This window comes from Salmo salar, chromosome ssa16 (assembly GCF_905237065.1).
Source record: "Salmo salar chromosome ssa16, Ssal_v3.1, whole genome shotgun sequence".
Taxonomy (NCBI): Eukaryota; Metazoa; Chordata; class Actinopteri; order Salmoniformes; family Salmonidae; genus Salmo; species Salmo salar.
Genome location: NC_059457.1, coordinates 58,066,843 through 58,086,952, shown reverse-complemented (window position 1 = coordinate 58,086,952; position 20,110 = coordinate 58,066,843). Strand labels below are relative to the sequence as shown.

The 20,110-nt window shown below is 51.6% G+C and overlaps 1 protein-coding gene across 5 annotated transcripts in view; it reads left to right on the top strand.

Moving 5' to 3' along the window:
- tmem131 (transmembrane protein 131) overlaps positions 1-20,110 on the top strand; it is a 178,634-nt gene that overhangs the window by 128,264 nt on the left and 30,260 nt on the right. For all 5 annotated transcript variants that reach the window (XM_045697496.1, XM_045697497.1, XM_045697495.1 and 2 more), the window contains 4 exons: positions 15,948-16,086; positions 18,773-18,882; positions 19,080-19,146; positions 19,718-19,869. In XM_045697496.1, coding sequence (XP_045553452.1) covers positions 15,948-16,086; positions 18,773-18,882; positions 19,080-19,146; positions 19,718-19,869 — 468 coding nt within the window. The remainder of the gene's footprint in view (positions 1-15,947; positions 16,087-18,772; positions 18,883-19,079; positions 19,147-19,717; positions 19,870-20,110) is intronic.

Sequence of the window (20,110 nt, the reverse complement as noted above, 5' to 3'; positions counted from 1 at the left end):
ATAGGGAACAGGGTACCTGTAGGTCTCTCCAGTCTATAGGGAACAGGGTACCTGTAGGTCTCTCCAGTCTATAGGGAACAGGGTGCCCATACTGTAGGTCTCTCCAGTCTATAGGGAACAGGGTACCCATACTGTAGGTCTCTCCAGTCTATAGGGAACAGGGTACCTGTGGGTCTCTCCAGTCTATAGGGAACAGGGTGCCCATACTGTAGGTCTCTCCAGTCTATAGGGAACAGGGTGACCATACTGTAGGTCTCTCCAGTCTATAGGGAACAGGGTGACCATACTGTAGATCTCTCCAGTCTATAGGGAACAGGGTGTCCATACTGTAGGTCTCTCCAGTCTATAGGGAACAGGGTGCCCATACTGTAGGTCTCTCCAGTCTATAGGGAACAGGGTGCCTGTAGGTCTCTCCAGTCTATAGGGAACAGGGTGCCCATACTGTAGGTCTCTCCAGTCTATAGGGAACAGGGTGCCCACACTGTAGGTCTCTCCAGTCTATAGGGAACAGGGTGTCCATACTGTAGGTCTCTCCAGTCTATAGGGAACAGGGTGCCCATACTGTAGGTCTCTCCAGTCTATAGGGGAACAGGGTGCCTGTAGGTCTCTCCAGTCTATAGGGAACAGGGTGTCCATACTGTAGGTCTCTCCAGTCTATAGGGAACAGGGTGCCCATACTGAAGGTCTCTCCAGTCTATAGGGAACAGGGTGCCCATACTGTAGGTCTCTCCAGTCTATAGGGAACAGGGTGCCCACACTGTAGGTCTCTCCAGTCTATAGGGAACAGGGTGCCCATACTGTAGGTCTCTCCAGTCTATAGGGAACAGGGTGCCTGTAGGTCTCTCCAGTCTATAGGGAACAGGGTGCCCATACTGTAGGTCTCTCCAGTCTATAGGGAACAGGGTGCCCATACTGTAGGTCTCTCCAGTCTATAGGGATCAGGGTACCTGTAGGTCTCTCCAGTCTATAGGGAACAGGGTGACCATACTGTAGGTCTCTCCAGTCTATAGGGAACAGGGTACCTGTAGGTCTCTCCAGTCTATAGGGAACAGGGTACCTGTAGGTCTGTCCAGTCTATAGGGAACAGGGTGCCCATACTGTAGGTCTCTCCAGTCTATAGGGAACAGGGTACCCATACTGTAGGTCTCTCCAGTCTATAGGGAACAGGGTACCCATACTGTAGGTCTCTCCAGTCTATAGGGAACAGGGTACCTGTAGGTCTCTCCAGTCTATAGGGAACAGGGTGCCCATACTGTAGGTCTCTCCAGTCTATAGGGAACAGGGTGCCCACTACTGTAGGTCTCTCCAGTCTATAGGGAACAGGGTGCCCATACTGTAGGTCTCTCCAGTCTATAGGGAACAGGGTGCCCATACTGTAGGTCTCTCCAGTCTATAGGGAACAGGGTGTCCATACTGTAGGTCTCTCCAGTCTATAGGGAACAGGGTGCCCATACTGTAGGTCTCTCCAGTCTATAGGGAACAGGGTGCCTGTAGGTCTCTCCAGTCTATAGGGAACAGGGTGCCCATACTGTAGGTCTCTCCAGTCTATAGGGAACAGGGTGCCCATACTGTAGGTCTCTCCAGTCTATAGGGAACAGGGTGCCCATACAGTAGGTCTCTCCAGTCTATAGGGAACAGGGTACCTGTAGGTCTCTCCAGTCTATAGGGAACAGTGTGCCCATACTGTAGGTCTCTCCAGTCTATAGGGAACAGGGTACCCATACTGTAGGTCTCTCCAGTCTATAGGGAACAGGGTGCCCATACTGTAGGTCTCTCCAGTCTATAGGGAACAGGGTGTCCATACTGTAGGTCTCTCCAGTCTATAGGGAACAGGGTGCCCATACTGTAGGTCTCTCCAGTCTATAGGGAACAGGGTGCCCATACTGTAGGTCTCTCCAGTCTATAGGGAACAGGGTGCCCATACTGTAGTTCTCTCCAGTCTATAGGGAACAGGGTGCCCATACTGTAGGTCTCTCCAGTCTATAGGGAACAGGGTGCCCATACTGTAGGTCTCTCCAGTCTATAGGGAACAGGGTGCCCATACTGTAGGTCTCTCCAGTCTATAGGGAACAGGGTGTCCATACTGTAGGTCTCTCTAGTCTATAGGGAACAGGGTGCCTGTAGGTCTCTCCAGTCTATAGGGAACAGGGTGCCCATACTGTAGGTCTCTCCAGTCTATAGGGAACAGGGTGCCCATACTGTAGGTCTCTCCAGTCTATAGGGAACAGGGTGCCCATACTGTAGGTCTCTCCAGTCTATAGGGAACAGGGTACCTGTAGGTCTCTCCAGTCTATAGGGAACAGGGTGCCCATACTGTAGGTCTCTCCAGTCTATAGGGAACAGGGTACCTGTAGGTCTCTCCAGTCTTTAGGGAACAGGGTGCCCATCTGTAGGTCTCTCCAGTCTATAGGGAACAGGGTGCCTGTAGGTCTCTCCAGTCTATAGGGAACAGGGTGCCTGTAGGTCTCTCCAGTCTATAGGGAACAGGGTACCTGTAGGTCTCTCCAGTCTATAGGGAACAGGGTACCTGTAGGTCTCTCCAGTCTATAGGGAACAGGGTGCCCATGTAGGTCTCTCCAGTCTATAGGGAACAGGGTGCCCATACTGTAGGTCTCTCCAGTCTATAGGGAACAGGGTACCTGTAGGTCTCTCCAGTCTATAGGGAACAGGGTGCCCATACTGTAGGTCTCTCCAGTCTATAGGGAACAGGGTACCTGTAGGTCTCTCCAGTCTATAGGGAACAGGGTGCCTGTAGGTCTCTCCAGTCTATAGGGAACAGGGTACCTGTAGGTCTCTCCAGTCTATAGGGAACAGGGTACCTGTAGGTCTCTCCAGTCTATAGGGAACAGGGTGCCCATACTGTAGGTCTCTCCAGTCTATAGGGAACAGGGTACCCATACTGTAGGTCTCTCCAGTCTATAGGGAACAGGGTACCTGTGGGTCTCTCCAGTCTATAGGGAACAGGGTGCCCATACTGTAGGTCTCTCCAGTCTATAGGGAACAGGGTGACCATACTGTAGGTCTCTCCAGTCTATAGGGAACAGGGTGCCCATACTGTAGATCTCTCCAGTCTATAGGGAACAGGGTGCCCATACTGTAGGTCTCTCCAGTCTATAGGGAACAGGGTGCCCATACTGTAGGTCTCTCCAGTCTATAGGGAACAGGGTGCCTGTAGGTCTCTCCAGTCTATAGGGAACAGGGTGTCCCATACTGTAGGTCTCTCCAGTCTATAGGGAACAGGGTGCCCATACTGTAGGTCTCTCCAGTCTATAGGGAACAGGGTGCCCATACTGTAGGTCTCTCCAGTCTATAGGGAACAGGGTGCCCACACTGTAGGTCTCTCCAGTCTATAGGGAACAGGGTGCCCATACTGTAGGTCTCTCCAGTCTATAGGGAACAGGGTGCCCTGTAGGTCTCTCCAGTCTATAGGGAACAGGGTGCCCATACTGTAGGTCTCTCCAGTCTATAGGGAACAGGGTGCCCATACTGTAGGTCTCTCCAGTCTATAGGGAACAGGGTACCTGTAGGTCTCTCCAGTCTATAGGGAACAGGGTGCCCATCTGTAGGTCTCTCCAGTCTATAGGGAACAGGGTACCTGTAGGTCTCTCCAGTCTATAGGGAACAGGGTACCTGTAGGTCTCTCCAGTCTATAGGGAACAGGGTGCCCATACTGTAGGTCTCTCCAGTCTATAGGGAACAGGGTGCCCATACTGTAGGTCTCTCCAGTCTATAGGGAACAGGGTACCCATACTGTAGGTCTCTCCAGTCTATAGGGAACAGGGTACCTGTAGGTCTCTCCAGTCTATAGGGAACAGGGTGCCCATACTGTAGGTCTCTCCAGTCTATAGGGAACAGGGTGCCCACACTGTAGGTCTCTCCAGTCTATAGGGAACAGGGTGCCCATACTGTAGGTCTCTCCAGTCTATAGGGAACAGGGTGCCCATACTGTAGGTCTCTCCAGTCTATAGGGAACAGGGTGCCCATACTGTAGGTCTCTCCAGTCTATAGGGAACAGGGTGCCCATACTGTAGGTCTCTCCAGTCTATAGGGAACAGGGTGCCCATACTGTAGGTCTCTCCAGTCTATAGGGAACAGGGTGCCCATACTGTAGGTCTCTCCAGTCTATAGGGAACAGGGTGCCCATACTGTAGGTCTCTCCAGTCTATAGGGAACAGGGTGTCCCATACTGTAGGTCTCTCCAGTCTATAGGGAACAGGGTGCCCATACTGTAGGTCTCTCCAGTCTATAGGGGAACAGGGTGCCATCTGTAGGTCTCTCCAGTCTATAGGGAACAGGGTGCCCATACTGTAGGTCTCTCCAGTCTATAGGGAACAGGGTGCCCTACTGTAGGTCTCTCCAGTCTATAGGGAACAGGGTGCCCATACTGTAGGTCTCTCCAGTCTATAGGGAACAGGGTGCCCATACTGTAGGTCTCTCCAGTCTATAGGGAACAGGGTGCCCATACTGTAGGTCTCTCCAGTCTATAGGGAACAGGGTGCCTGTAGGTCTCTCCAGTCTATAGGGAACAGGGTGCCCATACTGTAGGTCTCTCCAGTCTATAGGGAACAGGGTGCCCATACTGTAGGTCTCTCCAGTCTATAGGGAACAGGGTGCCCATACTGTAGGTCTCTCCAGTCTATAGGGAACAGGGTACCTGTAGGTCTCTCCAGTCTATAGGGAACAGGGTGCCCAACTGTAGGTCTCTCCAGTCTATAGGGAACAGGGTACCCTGTAGGTCTCTCCAGTCTATAGGGAACAGGGTGCCCATACTGTAGGTCTCTCCAGTCTATAGGGAACAGGGTGCCCATACTGTAGGTCTCTCCAGTCTATAGGGAACAGGGTGCCCATACTGTAGGTCTCTCCAGTCTATAGGGAACAGGGTACCACTGTAGGTCTCTCCAGTCTATAGGGAACAGGGTGCCCATACTGTAGGTCTCTCCAGTCTATAGGGAACAGGGTGCCCATACTGTAGGTCTCTCCAGTCTATAGGGAACAGGGTGCCCATACTGTAGGTCTCTCCAGTCTATAGGGAACAGGGTGTCCACACTGTAGGTCTCTCCAGTCTATAGGGAACAGGGTGCCCATACTGTAGGTCTCTCCAGTCTATAGGGAACAGGGTGCCCATACTGTAGGTCTCTCCAGTCTATAGGGAACAGGGTGCCCATACTGTAGGTCTCTCCAGTCTATAGGGAACAGGGTGCCCATACTGTAGGTCTCTCCAGTCTATAGGGAACAGGGTGCCCATACTGTAGGTCTCTCCAGTCTATAGGGAACAGGGTGCCCATACTGTAGGTCTCTCCAGTCTATAGGGAACAGGGTGCCCATACTGTAGGTCTCTCCAGTCTATAGGGAACAGGGTGCCCATACTGTAGGTCTCTCCAGTCTATAGGGAACAGGGTGCCCATACTGTAGGTCTCTCCAGTCTATAGGGAACAGGGTGCCCATACTGTAGGTCTCTCCAGTCTATAGGGAACAGGGTGCCCATACTGTAGGTCTCTCCAGTCTATAGGGAACAGGGTGCCATCTGTAGGTCTCTCCAGTCTATAGGGAACAGGGTGCCCATACTGTAGGTCTCTCCAGTCTATAGGGAACAGGGTGCCCATACTGTAGGTCTCTCCAGTCTATAGGGAACAGGGTGCCCAACTGTAGGTCTCTCCAGTCTATAGGGAACAGGGTGCCCATACTGTAGGTCTCTCCAGTCTATAGGGAACAGGGTGCCCATACTGTAGGTCTCTCCAGTCTATAGGGAACAGGGTACCCATACTGTAGGTCTCTCCAGTCTATAGGGAACAGGGTGCCCATACTGTAGGTCTCTCCAGTCTATAGGGAACAGGGTGCCCATACTGTAGGTCTCTCCAGTCTATAGGGAACAGGGTGCCCATACTGTAGGTCTCTCCAGTCTATAGGGAACAGGGTGCCCATACTGTAGGTCTCTCCAGTCTATAGGGAACAGGGTGCCCATACTGTAGGTCTCTCCAGTCTATAGGGAACAGGGTACCTGTAGGTCTCTCCAGTCTATAGGGAACAGGGTGCCCATACTGTAGGTCTCTCCAGTCTATAGGGAACAGGGTCAACCTGTAGGTCTCTCCAGTCTATAGGGAACAGGGTGCCCATACTGTAGGTCTCTCCAGTCTATAGGGAACAGGGTGCCCAACTGTAGGTCTCTCCAGTCTATAGGGAACAGGGTGCCCATACTGTAGGTCTCTCCAGTCTATAGGGAACAGGGTGCCCATACTGTAGGTCTCTCCAGTCTATAGGGAACAGGGTACCTGTAGGTCTCTCCAGTCTATAGGGAACAGGGTGCCCATACTGTAGGTCTCTCCAGTCTATAGGGAACAGGGTGCCCATACTGTAGGTCTCTCCAGTCTATAGGGAACAGGGTGCCCATCTGTAGGTCTCTCCAGTCTATAGGGAACAGGGTACCCATACTGTAGATCTCTCCAGTCTATAGGGAACAGGGTGCCCATACTGTAGGTCTCTCCAGTCTATAGGGAACAGGGTGCCCATACTGTAGGTCTCTCCAGTCTATAGGGAACAGGGTACCTGTAGGTCTCTCCAGTCTATAGGGAACAGGGTACCTGTAGGTCTCTCCAGTCTATAGGGAACAGGGTGCCCATACTGTAGGTCTCTCCAGTCTATAGGGAACAGGGTGCCCATACTGTAGGTCTCTCCAGTCTATAGGGAACAGGGTACCTGTAGGTCTCTCCAGTCTATAGGGAACAGGGTGCCTGTAGGTCTCTCCAGTCTATAGGGAACAGGGTACCTGTAGGTCTCTCCAGTCTATAGGGAACAGGGTACCTGTAGGTCTCTCCAGTCTATAGGGAACAGGGTGCCCATACTGTAGGTCTCTCCAGTCTATAGGGAACAGGGTACCTGTAGGTCTCTCCAGTCTATAGGGAACAGGGTGCCCATACTGTAGATCTCTCCAGTCTATAGGGAACAGGGTACCTGTAGGTCTCTCCAGTCTATAGGGAACAGGGTGCCTGTAGGTCTCTCCAGTCTATAGGGAACAGGGTACCTGTAGGTCTCTCCAGTCTATAGGGAACAGGGTACCTGTAGGTCTCTCCAGTCTATAGGGAACAGGGTGCCCATACTGTAGGTCTCTCCAGTCTATAGGGAACAGGGTACCCATACTGTAGGTCTCTCCAGTCTATAGGGAACAGGGTACCCTGTGGGTCTCTCCAGTCTATAGGGAACAGGGTGCCCATACTGTAGGTCTCTCCAGTCTATAGGGAACAGGGTGCCCATACTGTAGGTCTCTCCAGTCTATAGGGAACAGGGTGACCATACTGTAGATCTCTCCAGTCTATAGGGAACAGGGTGTCCATACTGTAGGTCTCTCCAGTCTATAGGGAACAGGGTGCCCATACTGTAGGTCTCTCCAGTCTATAGGGAACAGGGTGCCTGTAGGTCTCTCCAGTCTATAGGGAACAGGGTGCCCATACTGTAGGTCTCTCCAGTCTATAGGGAACAGGGTGCCCACACTGTAGGTCTCTCCAGTCTATAGGGAACAGGGTGTCCATACTGTAGGTCTCTCCAGTCTATAGGGAACAGGGTGCCCATACTGTAGGTCTCTCCAGTCTATAGGGAACAGGGTGCCTGTAGGTCTCTCCAGTCTATAGGGAACAGGGTGTCCATACTGTAGGTCTCTCCAGTCTATAGGGAACAGGGTGCCCATACTGAAGGTCTCTCCAGTCTATAGGGAACAGGGTGCCCATACTGTAGGTCTCTCCAGTCTATAGGGAACAGGGTGCCCACACTGTAGGTCTCTCCAGTCTATAGGGAACAGGGTGCCCATACTGTAGGTCTCTCCAGTCTATAGGGAACAGGGTGCCTGTAGGTCTCTCCAGTCTATAGGGAACAGGGTGCCCATACTGTAGGTCTCTCCAGTCTATAGGGAACAGGGTGCCCATACTGTAGGTCTCTCCAGTCTATAGGGATCAGGGTACCTGTAGGTCTCTCCAGTCTATAGGGAACAGGGTGGCCATACTGTAGGTCTCTCCAGTCTATAGGGAACAGGGTACCTGTAGGTCTCTCCAGTCTATAGGGAACAGGGTACCTGTAGGTCTTTCCAGTCTATAGGGAACAGGGTGCCCATACTGTAGGTCTCTCCAGTCTATAGGGAACAGGGTACCCATACTGTAGGTCTCTCCAGTCTATAGGGAACAGGGTACCCATACTGTAGGTCTCTCCAGTCTATAGGGAACAGGGTACCTGTAGGTCTCTCCAGTCTATAGGGAACAGGGTGCCCATACTGTAGGTCTCTCCAGTCTATAGGGAACAGGGTGCCCACTACTGTAGGTCTCTCCAGTCTATAGGGAACAGGGTGCCCATACTGTAGGTCTCTCCAGTCTATAGGGAACAGGGTGCCCATACTGTAGGTCTCTCCAGTCTATAGGGAACAGGGTGTCCATACTGTAGGTCTCTCCAGTCTATAGGGAACAGGGTGCCCATACTGTAGGTCTCTCCAGTCTATAGGGAACAGGGTGCCTGTAGGTCTCTCCAGTCTATAGGGAACAGGGTGCCCATACTGTAGGTCTCTCCAGTCTATAGGGAACAGGGTGCCCATACTGTAGGTCTCTCCAGTCTATAGGGAACAGGGTGCCCATACAGTAGGTCTCTCCAGTCTATAGGGAACAGGGTACCTGTAGGTCTCTCCAGTCTATAGGGAACAGTGTGCCTATACTGTAGGTCTCTCCAGTCTATAGGGAACAGGGTACCCATACTGTAGATCTCTCCAGTCTATAGGGAACAGGGTGTCCATACTGTAGGTCTCTCCAGTCTATAGGGAACAGGGTGTCCATACTGTAGGTCTCTCCAGTCTATAGGGAACAGGGTGCCCTTACTGTAGGTCTCTCCAGTCTATAGGGAACAGGGTGTCCATACTGTAGGTCTCTCCAGTCTATAGGGAACAGGGTGCCCATACTGTAGTTCTCTCCAGTCTATAGGGAACAGGGTGCCCATACTGTAGGTCTCTCCAGTCTATAGGGAACAGGGTGCCCATACTGTAGGTCTCTCCAGTCTATAGGGAACAGGGTGCCCATACTGTAGGTCTCTCCAGTCTATAGGGAACAGGGTGTCCATACTGTAGGTCTCTCTAGTCTATAGGGAACAGGGTGCCTGTAGGTCTCTCCAGTCTATAGGGAACAGGGTGCCCATACTGTAGGTCTCTCCAGTCTATAGGGAACAGGGTGCCCATACTGTAGGTCTCTCCAGTCTATAGGGAACAGGGTGCCCATACTGTAGGTCTCTCCAGTCTATAGGGAACAGGGTACCTGTAGGTCTCTCCAGTCTATAGGGAACAGGGTGCCCATACTGTAGGTCTCTCCAGTCTATAGGGAACAGGGTACCTGTAGGTCTCTCCAGTCTATAGGGAACAGGGTGCCTGTAGGTCTCTCCAGTCTATAGGGAACAGGGTACCTGTAGGTCTCTCCAGTCTATAGGGAACAGGGTACCTGTAGGTCTCTCCAGTCTATAGGGAACAGGGTACCCATCTGTAGGTCTCTCCAGTCTATAGGGAACAGGGTACCTGTAGGTCTCTCCAGTCTATAGGGAACAGGGTGCCCATACTGTAGGTCTCTCCAGTCTATAGGGAACAGGGTACCTGTAGGTCTCTCCAGTCTATAGGGAACAGGGTGCCCATACTGTAGGTCTCTCCAGTCTATAGGGAACAGGGTACCTGTAGGTCTCTCCAGTCTATAGGGAACAGGGTGCCTGTAGGTCTCTCCAGTCTATAGGGAACAGGGTACCTGTAGGTCTCTCCAGTCTATAGGGAACAGGGTACCTGTAGGTCTCTCCAGTCTATAGGGAACAGGGTGCCCATACTGTAGGTCTCTCCAGTCTATAGGGAACAGGGTACCCATACTGTAGGTCTCTCCAGTCTATAGGGAACAGGGTACCTGTGGGTCTCTCCAGTCTATAGGGAACAGGGTGCCCATACTGTAGGTCTCTCCAGTCTATAGGGAACAGGGTGACCATACTGTAGGTCTCTCCAGTCTATAGGGAACAGGGTGACCATACTGTAGATCTCTCCAGTCTATAGGGAACAGGGTGTCCATACTGTAGGTCTCTCCAGTCTATAGGGAACAGGGTGCCCATACTGTAGGTCTCTCCAGTCTATAGGGAACAGGGTGCCTGTAGGTCTCTCCAGTCTATAGGGAACAGGGTGTCCATACTGTAGGTCTCTCCAGTCTATAGGGAACAGGGTGCCCATACTGTAGGTCTCTCCAGTCTATAGGGAACAGGGTGCCCATACTGTAGGTCTCTCCAGTCTATAGGGAACAGGGTGCCCACACTGTAGGTCTCTCCAGTCTATAGGGAACAGGGTGCCCATACTGTAGGTCTCTCCAGTCTATAGGGAACAGGGTGCCCATACTGTAGGTCTCTCCAGTCTATAGGGAACAGGGTGCCCATACTGTAGGTCTCTCCAGTCTATAGGGAACAGGGTGTCCACCTGTAGGTCTCTCCAGTCTATAGGGAACAGGGTGCCCATACTGTAGGTCTCTCCAGTCTATAGGGAACAGGGTACCTGTAGGTCTCTCCAGTCTATAGGGAACAGGGTACCTGTAGGTCTTTCCAGTCTATAGGGAACAGGGTGCCCATACTGTAGGTCTCTCCAGTCTATAGGGAACAGGGTACCCATACTGTAGGTCTCTCCAGTCTATAGGGAACAGGGTACCCATACTGTAGGTCTCTCCAGTCTATAGGGAACAGGGTACCTGTAGGTCTCTCCAGTCTATAGGGAACAGGGTGCCCATACTGTAGGTCTCTCCAGTCTATAGGGAACAGGGTGCCCACTACTGTAGGTCTCTCCAGTCTATAGGGAACAGGGTGCCCATCCTGTAGGTCTCTCCAGTCTATAGGGAACAGGGTGCCCATACTGTAGGTCTCTCCAGTCTATAGGGAACAGGGTGTCCATACTGTAGGTCTCTCCAGTCTATAGGGAACAGGGTGCCCATACTGTAGGTCTCTCCAGTCTATAGGGAACAGGGTGCCCATACTGTAGGTCTCTCCAGTCTGTAGGGAACAGGGTGCCCATACAGTAGGTCTCTCCAGTCTATAGGGAACAGGGTACCTGTAGGTCTCTCCAGTCTATAGGGAACAGTGTGCCCATACTGTAGGTCTCTCCAGTCTATAGGGAACAGGGTACCCATACTGTAGATCTCTCCAGTCTATAGGGAACAGGGTGTCCATACTGTAGGTCTCTCCAGTCTATAGGGAACAGGGTGCCCATACTGTAGGTCTCTCCAGTCTATAGGGAACAGGGTGCCTGTAGGTCTCTCCAGTCTATAGGGAACAGGGTGTCCATACTGTAGGTCTCTCCAGTCTATAGGGAACAGGGTGCCCATACTGTAGGTCTCTCCAGTCTATAGGGAACAGGGTGTCCATACTGTAGGTCTCTCTAGTCTATAGGGAACAGGGTGCCTGTAGGTCTCTCCAGTCTATAGGGAACAGGGTGCCCATACTGTAGGTCTCTCCAGTCTATAGGGAACAGGGTGCCCATACTGTAGGTCTCTCCAGTCTATAGGGAACAGGGTGCCCATACTGTAGGTCTCTCCAGTCTATAGGGGAACAGGGTACCTGTAGGTCTCTCCAGTCTATAGGGAACAGGGTGCCCATACTGTAGGTCTCTCCAGTCTATAGGGAACAGGGTACCTGTAGGTCTCTCCAGTCTTTAGGGAACAGGGTGTCCATACTGTAGGTCTCTCCAGTCTATAGGGAACAGGGTGCCTGTAGGTCTCTCCAGTCTATAGGGAACAGGGTACCTGTAGGTCTCTCCAGTCTATAGGGAACAGGGTACCTGTAGGTCTCTCCAGTCTATAGGGAACAGGGTGCCCATACTGTAGGTCTCTCCAGTCTATAGGGAACAGGGTGCCCATACTGTAGGTCTCTCCAGTCTATAGGGAACAGGGTACCTGTAGGTCTCTCCAGTCTATAGGGAACAGGGTGCCCATACTGTAGGTCTCTCCAGTCTATAGGGAACAGGGTACCCATACTGTAGATCTGTCCAGTCTATAGGGAACAGGGTGTCCATACTGTAGGTCTCTCCAGTCTATAGGGAACAGGGTGCCCATACTGTAGGTCTCTCCAGTCTATAGGGAACAGGGTGCCTGTAGGTCTCTCCAGTCTATAGGGATTAGGTGTCCATACTGTAGGTCTCTCCAGTCTATAGGGAACAGGGTGCCCATACTGTAGGTCTCTCCAGTCTATAGGGAACAGGGTGCCCACTACTGTAGGTCTCTCCAGTCTATAGGGAACAGGGTGCCCATACTGTAGGTCTCTCCAGTCTATAGGGAACAGGGTGCCCATACTGTAGGTCTCTCCAGTCTATAGGGAACAGGGTGTCCATACTGTAGGTCTCTCCAGTCTATAGGGAACAGGGTGCCCATACTGTAGGTCTCTCCAGTCTATAGGGAACAGGGTGCCCATACTGTAGGTCTCTCCAGTCTATAGGGAACAGGGTGCCCATACTGTAGGTCTCTCCAGTCTATAGGGAACAGGGTGCCCATACTGTAGGTCTCTCCAGTCTATAGGGAACAGGGTACCTGTAGGTCTCTCCAGTCTATAGGGAACAGGGTGCCCATACTGTAGGTCTCTCCAGTCTATAGGGAACAGGGTACCTGTAGGTCTCTCCAGTCTATACGGAACAGGGTGCCCATACTGTAGGTCTCTCCAGTCTATAGGGACCAGGGTGCCCATACTGTAGGTCTCTCCAGTCTATAGGGAACAGGGTACCCATACTGTAGGTCTCTCCAGTCTATAGGGAACAGGGTGCCCATACTGTAGGTCTCTCCAGTCTATAGGGAACAGGGTGTCCATACTGTAGGTCTCTCCAGTCTATAGGGAACAGGGTGCCCATACTGTAGGTCTCTCCAGTCTATAGGGAACAGGGTGCCCATACTGTAGGTCTCTCCAGTCTATAGGGAACAGGGTGCCCATACTGTAGGTCTCTCCAGTCTATAGGGAACAGGGTGCCCATACTGTAGGTCTCTCCAGTCTATAGGGAACAGGGTACCTGTAGGTCTCTCCAGTCTATAGGGAACAGGGTGCCCATACTGTAGGTCTCTCCAGTCTATAGGGAACAGGGTACCTGTAGGTCTCTCCAGTCTATAGGGAACAGGGTACCCATACTGTAGGTCTCTCCAGTCTATAGGGACAGGGTACCTGTAGGTCTCTCCAGTCTATACGGAACAGGGTGCCCATACTGTAGGTCTCTCCAGTCTATAGGGACCAGGGTGCCCATACTGTAGGTCTCTCCAGTCTATAGGGAACAGGGTACCCATACTGTAGGTCTCTCCAGTCTATAGGGAACAGGGTGCCCATACTGTAGGTCTCTCCAGTCTATAGGGAACAGGGTGCCCATACTGTAGGTCTCTCCGGTCTATAGGGAACAGGGTGTCCATACTGTAGGTCTCTCCAGTCTATAGGGAACAGGGTACCCATACTGTAGATCTGTCCAGTCTATAGGGAACAGGGTGTCCATACTGTAGGTCTCTCCAGTCTATAGGGAACAGGGTGCCACTGTAGGTCTCTCCAGTCTATAGGGAACAGGGTGCCCACTACTGTAGGTCTCTCCAGTCTATAGGGAACAGGGTGCCCATACTGTAGGTCTCTCCAGTCTATAGGGAACAGGGTGCCCATACTGTAGGTCTCTCCAGTCTATAGGGAACAGGGTGTCCATACTGTAGGTCTCTCCAGTCTATAGGGAACAGGGTGCCCATACTGTAGGTCTCTCCAGTCTATAGGGAACAGGGTGCCCATACTGTAGGTCTCTCCAGTCTATAGGGAACAGGGTGCCCATACTGTAGGTCTCTCCAGTCTATAGGGAACAGGGTGGCCCATACTGTAGGTCTCTCCAGTCTATAGGGAACAGGGTACCTGTAGGTCTCTCCAGTCTATAGGGAACAGGGTGCCCATACTGTAGGTCTCTCCAGTCTATAGGGAACAGGGTACCTGTAGGTCTCTCCAGTCTATACGGAACAGGGTGCCCATACTGTAGGTCTCTCCAGTCTATAGGGACCAGGGTGCCCATACTGTAGGTCTCTCCAGTCTATAGGGAACAGGGTACCCATACTGTAGGTCTCTCCAGTCTATAGGGAACAGGGTGCCCATACTGTAGGTCTCTCCAGTCTATAGGGAACAGGGTGTCCATACTGTAGGTCTCTCCAGTCTATAGGGAACAGGGTGCCCATACTGTAGGTCTCTCCAGTCTATAGGGAACAGGGTGCCCATACTGTAGGTCTCTCCAGTCTATAGGGAACAGGGTGCCCATACTGTAGGTCTCTCCAGTCTATAGGGAACAGGGTGCCCATACTGTAGGTCTCTCCAGTCTATAGGGAACAGGGTACCTGTAGGTCTCTCCAGTCTATAGGGAACAGGGTGCCCATACTGTAGGTCTCTCCAGTCTATAGGGAACAGGGTACCTGTAGGTCTCTCCAGTCTATAGGGAACAGGGTACCCATACTGTAGGTCTCTCCAGTCTATAGGGACAGGGTACCTGTAGGTCTCTCCAGTCTATACGGAACAGGGTGCCCATACTGTAGGTCTCTCCAGTCTATAGGGACCAGGGTGCCCATACTGTAGGTCTCTCCAGTCTATAGGGAACAGGGTACCCATACTGTAGGTCTCTCCAGTCTATAGGGAACAGGGTGCCCATACTGTAGGTCTCTCCAGTCTATAGGGAACAGGGTGCCCATACTGTAGGTCTCTCCGGTCTATAGGGAACAGGGTGTCCATACTGTAGGTCTCTCCAGTCTATAGGGAACAGGGTACCCATACTGTAGATCTGTCCAGTCTATAGGGAACAGGGTGTCCATACTGTAGGTCTCTCCAGTCTATAGGGAACAGGGTGCCCATACTGTAGGTCTCTCCAGTCTATAGGGAACAGGGTGCCTGTAGGTCTCTCCAGTCTATAGGGAACAGGGTGCCCATACTGTAGGTCTCTCCAGTCTATAGGGAACAGGGTGCCCATACTGTAGGTCTCTCCAGTCTATAGGGAACAGGGTGCCCACTACTGTAGGTCTCTCCAGTCTATAGGGAACAGGGTGCCCATACTGTAGGTCTCTCCAGTCTATAGGGAACAGGGTGCCCATACTGTAGGTCTCTCCAGTCTATAGGGAACAGGGTGTCCATACTGTAGGTCTCTCCAGTCTATAGGGAACAGGGTGCCCATACTGTAGGTCTCTCCAGTCTATAGGGAACAGGGTGCCCATACTGTAGGTCTCTCCAGTCTATAGGGAACAGGGTGCCCATACTGTAGGTCTCTCCAGTCTATAGGGAACAGGGTGCCCATACTGTAGGTCTCTCCAGTCTATAGGGAACAGGGTACCTGTAGGTCTCTCCAGTCTATAGGGAACAGGGTGCCCATACTGTAGGTCTCTCCAGTCTATAGGGAACAGGGTACCTGTAGGTCTCTCCAGTCTATAGGGAACAGGGTACCCATACTGTAGGTCTCTCCAGTCTATAGGGAACAGGGTACCTGTAGGTCTCTCCAGTCTATAGGGAACAGGGTGCCCATACTGTAGGTCTCTCCAGTCTATAGGGACCAGGGTGCCCATACTGTAGGTCTCTCCAGTCTATAGGGAACAGGGTACCCATACTGTAGGTCTCTCCAGTCTATAGGGAACAGGGTGCCCATACTGTAGGTCTCTCCAGTCTATAGGGAACAGGGTGCCCATACTGTAGGTCTCTCCAGTCTATAGGGAACAGGGTGTCCATACTGTAGGTCTCTCCAGTCTATAGGGAACAGGGTGCCCATACTGTAGGTCTCTCCAGTCTATAGGGAACAGGGTGCCCATACTGTAGGTCTCTCCAGTCTATAGGGAACAGGGTGCCCATACTGTAGATGAACATAACTCTGCTTTATCTTGATCAAATGTCACTGTACTGTGTTGGTGCATCTAGCAGACAGTAGTCCTGAGTGTCCTGATGATGTTTTTTGTGTAAAGAGTTGAGGCGGTGTTTGAAGTCAGCACAGATCTTCAGAAGACCGTCCAGGCGACAATAACAGCTCAACAGATCTGGCCGTCGCTGGTTAACGCCTCACAGCAAATCACGTTTCCCCTCACCAATACCAACAGCTCCTCTGTGAGTACAGTTCGCTATATAAACATGCAGTGCTTTCCGAAAGTAGTCAGTCTTTTCCCCCCACAAATTTTTTTTAAGTTACAGCCTTATAATGGATTAAATTATAATCTTTCCTCATCGATCTACGCACAATAGCCCATAATGACATTTTTGAAAATATATTAAAAATAAAAAACAGAAATACCATATTTACATAGGTATTCAGGCCCTTTGAAATGAGACTCGCAGTACATCCTGTTTCCATTGATCATCCTTGAGATGTTTCTACAACTTGATTGGAGTCCACCTGTGGTAAATTCAATTGATTGGACATGATTTGGAAAGGCACACACCTGTCTATATAAGGTCCCACAGTTGACAGTGCATATCAGAGCAAAAACCAGGCTATGAGGTTGAAAGAATTGTCCGTAGAGCTCTGAGACATGATTGTGTCGAGGCACAGATCTGGTGAAGGGTACCAAAAAGTTTTTTAAATGGAAGAAGTTTGGAACCACCAAGAATCTTCCTAGAGCTGGCCGCCCGGCCAAACTGAGCAATTGGGGGAGAAGGGCCTTGGTCAGGGAGGTGACCAAGAACCCGATGGTCACTCTGACAGAGCTCCAGAGTTCCTCTGGAGAACCTTCCAGAAGGAAAATCATCTCTGCAGCACTCTACCAATCAGGCCTTTATGGTAGAGTGGCCAGACGGAAGCCACTCCTCAGTAAAAGGCACATGACAGCCCACTTGGAGTTTGCCAAAAGGCACCTAAGGGAGTCTGACCATGAGAAACAAGATTGAACTCTTTGACCTGAATGCCAAGCGTCACATCTGGAGGAAACCTGGAACCATCCCTACGGTGAAGCATGGTGGTGGCAGCATCATGCTGTGGGGATGTTTTTCAGCGACAGGGACTGGGAGACTATCAGGATGGAGGGAAAGATGAACAGAGCAAAGTACAGAGAGGTCCTTGATGAAAACCTGCTCCAGAGCATTCAGGACCTCAGACTGAGGCGAAGGTTCACCTTCCAACAGGACAACGACCCTAAGCACACAGCCAAGACAACAAACTAGTGGCTTTGGGAAAAGTCTCTGAACGTCCTTGAGTGGCCCAGCCAGAGCCCGGACTTGAACCCGATCTAACATCTCTGGAGAGACCTGAAAATAGCTGTGCAGCGACGCTCCCCATCCAACCTGACAGAGCTTGAGAGGATCTGCAGAGAAGAATGGGAGAAACTCCCCAAATACAGCTGGGCCAAGCTTGTAGCATCATACCCAAGAAGACTCGAGGCTGTAATCGCTGCCAAAGGTGCTTCAACAAAGTACTGAGTAAAGGGTCTGAATATTTATGTGATATTTCAGTTTTATTTTTAATACATTTGCAAAAATTTCTAAAAACCTGTATTTGCTTTGTCATTATAGGCTATTGTGTGTAGAGTAATGGATTTTAGAATCAGGCTGTAATGTACCAAAATGTGGAAAAAGTCAAGGGGTCTGAATACTTTCCGAATGCACTATACTATTCACTGACTCTCTCGCTCTGTGTCTCTCTCTCGCTCTCTCTCTCTCTCTCTCTCTCGCTCTGTCTCTCTCTCTCTCTCGCTCTGTCTCTCTCGCTCTGTCTCTCTCGCTCTGTCTCTCTCGCTCTGTCTCTCTCGCTCTGTCTCTCTCGCTCTGTCTCTCTCGCGCTGTCTCTCTCGCGCTGTCTCTCTCGCGCTGTCTCTCTCGCGCTGTCTCTCTCGCGCTGTCTCTCTCGCGCTGTCTCTCTCTCTCGCGCTGTCTCTCTCTCTCGCGCTGTCTCTCTCTCTCGCTGTCTCTCTCTCTCGCTGTCTCTCTCTCGCGCTGTCTCTCTCTCTCGCGCTGTCTCTCTCTCTCGCTCTCTGTCTCTCTCTCTCGCTCTCTGTCTCTCTCTCTCGCTCTCTGTCTCTCTCTCTCGCTCTCTGTCTCTCTCTCTCGCTCTCTGTCTCTCTCTCGCTCTCTGTCTCTCTCTCTCGCTCTCTGTCTCTCTCTCTCGCTCTCTGTCTCTCTCTCTCGCTCTCTGTCTCTCTCTCTCGCTCTCTGTCTCTCTCTCTCGCTCTCTGTCTCTCTCTCTCGCTCTCTGTCTCTCTCTCTCGCTCTCTCGCTCTCTCTCTCGCTCTCTCGCTCTCTGTCTCTCTCTCTCGCTCTGTCTCTCTCCCTCTCGCTCTGTCTCTCTCTCTCTCTGTGTCTCTCTCTCGCTCTCTGTGTCTCTCTCTCGCTCTCTGTGTCTCTCTCTCGCTCTCTGTGTCTCTCTCTCGCTCTCTGTGTCTCTCTCTCGCTCTCTGTGTCTCTCTCTCGCTCTCTGTGTCTCTCGCTCTCTGTGTCTCTCTGTGTCTCTCTCTCTCGCTCTCTGTGTCTCTCTCTCTCTCTCTCTCTGTGTCTCTCTCTCGCTCTGTGTCTCTCTCTCGCTCTGTGTCTCTCTCTCGCTCTGTGTCTCGCTCTGTGTCTATCTCTCTCGCTCGCTCTGTGTCTCTCGCTCTCGCTCTCGCTCTGTGTCTCTCGCTCTCGCTCTCGCTCTGTGTCTCTCTCTCTCTCTCGCTCTGTGTCTCTCTCTCTCTCTCTCGCTCTGTGTCTCTCTCTCTCTCTCTCGCTCTGTGTCTCTCTCTCTCTCTCTGTGTCTCTCTCTCTCTCTCTCTCTCGCTCTGTGTCTCTCTCTCTCTCTCTCTCGCTCTGTGTCTCTCGTATCTTACAGGAGATGGAGGTTGTTCTAGAGAACCCTGCAGATGTCCCGGTCTATGTCCAGATCTTTCCTCTGGCTCTCTACCCGAACCCTTCCGTGTTTGTTGGGAAACTAGGCGACAGGTATGAAGTGGCACCTAGCTGCGTGGTGTGGGTGTACACCGTGTGACTCTGATACAGTACATGAATTAGATACCAACCTTTCCACAGCTTTCTGAGGAACCACCACTCACAACCGAAGGCCTTTCTGTCGTTGTGGACGAGACGCATTTCAGGGGGAAATAAAGGAAGAACCCTCAATGACTTGTATCTCTTTCCAGGTTCCCACTGGGAAAGTTGTCCAACATCGACACAAAATCACTGGAATTTCAGGTCAACAGAAACCTAGTAAGTAGTGCAGAACAGTGTTACCTCGCTGAAACAACATTCATAGCCAATTAGAAGTCATTTATTGAAGAATTGTAAGAATTTGCGGTTGCAGTTTGTTTGGCGTCTGTATGTGTGACACTGTGTCTCTCCTCTCTGACTGCTCTGTCCTCTCTGACTGCTCTGTCCTCTCTGACTGCTCTGTCCTCTCTGACTGCTCTGTCCTCTCTGACTGCTCTGTCCTCTCTGACTGCTCTGTCCTCTCTGACTGCTCTGTCCTCTCTGACTGCTCTGTCCTCTCTGACTGCTCTGTCCTCTCTGACTGCTCTGTCCTCTCTGACTGCGCTGTCCTCTCTGTCCTCTCTGACTGCGTCTCTGTCTCTCTGTCCTCTCTGACTGCGTCTCTGTCCTCTCTGACTGCGTCTCTGTCCTCTCTGACTGCGTCTCTGTCCTCTCTGACTGCGTCTCTGTCCTCTCTGACTGCGTCTCTGTCCTCTCTGTCCTCTCTGACTGCGTCTCTGTCCTCTCTGTCCTCTCTGACTGCGTCTCTGTCCTCTCTGTCCTCTCTAACTGTCTCTCTGTCCTCTCCCAGTTCTCTGTAAAGAAGGGAAGCTCAGGGTTTGTGGATGGCTCGACCAGACCGTTGGTCTATAACGTGGTCCTGCAGCCTGGAGAGGTCACGTCCTTCAGCCTGAGGTTCACTCCTTCCAGCAACAACTCTGTTTCCTCCCTGCTCATAGTCAGGTGGGTCAGAGTATTACCCACCCCAACCCTACACTGGGTCACGTTCAGAGTATTACCCCCCCCAACCCTACACTGGGTCACGTTCAGAGTATTACCCCCCCCCCAACCCTACACTGGGTCACGTTCAGAGTATTACCCCCCCCCCCCCCATCTTGTCCATCTTCGACCTGTGGCTCGCTGTACTCTGTATTGTCCCTAGTTGTATTCCAGAAACAAGCTGACCCAGCGTGTTGTCTTGTAT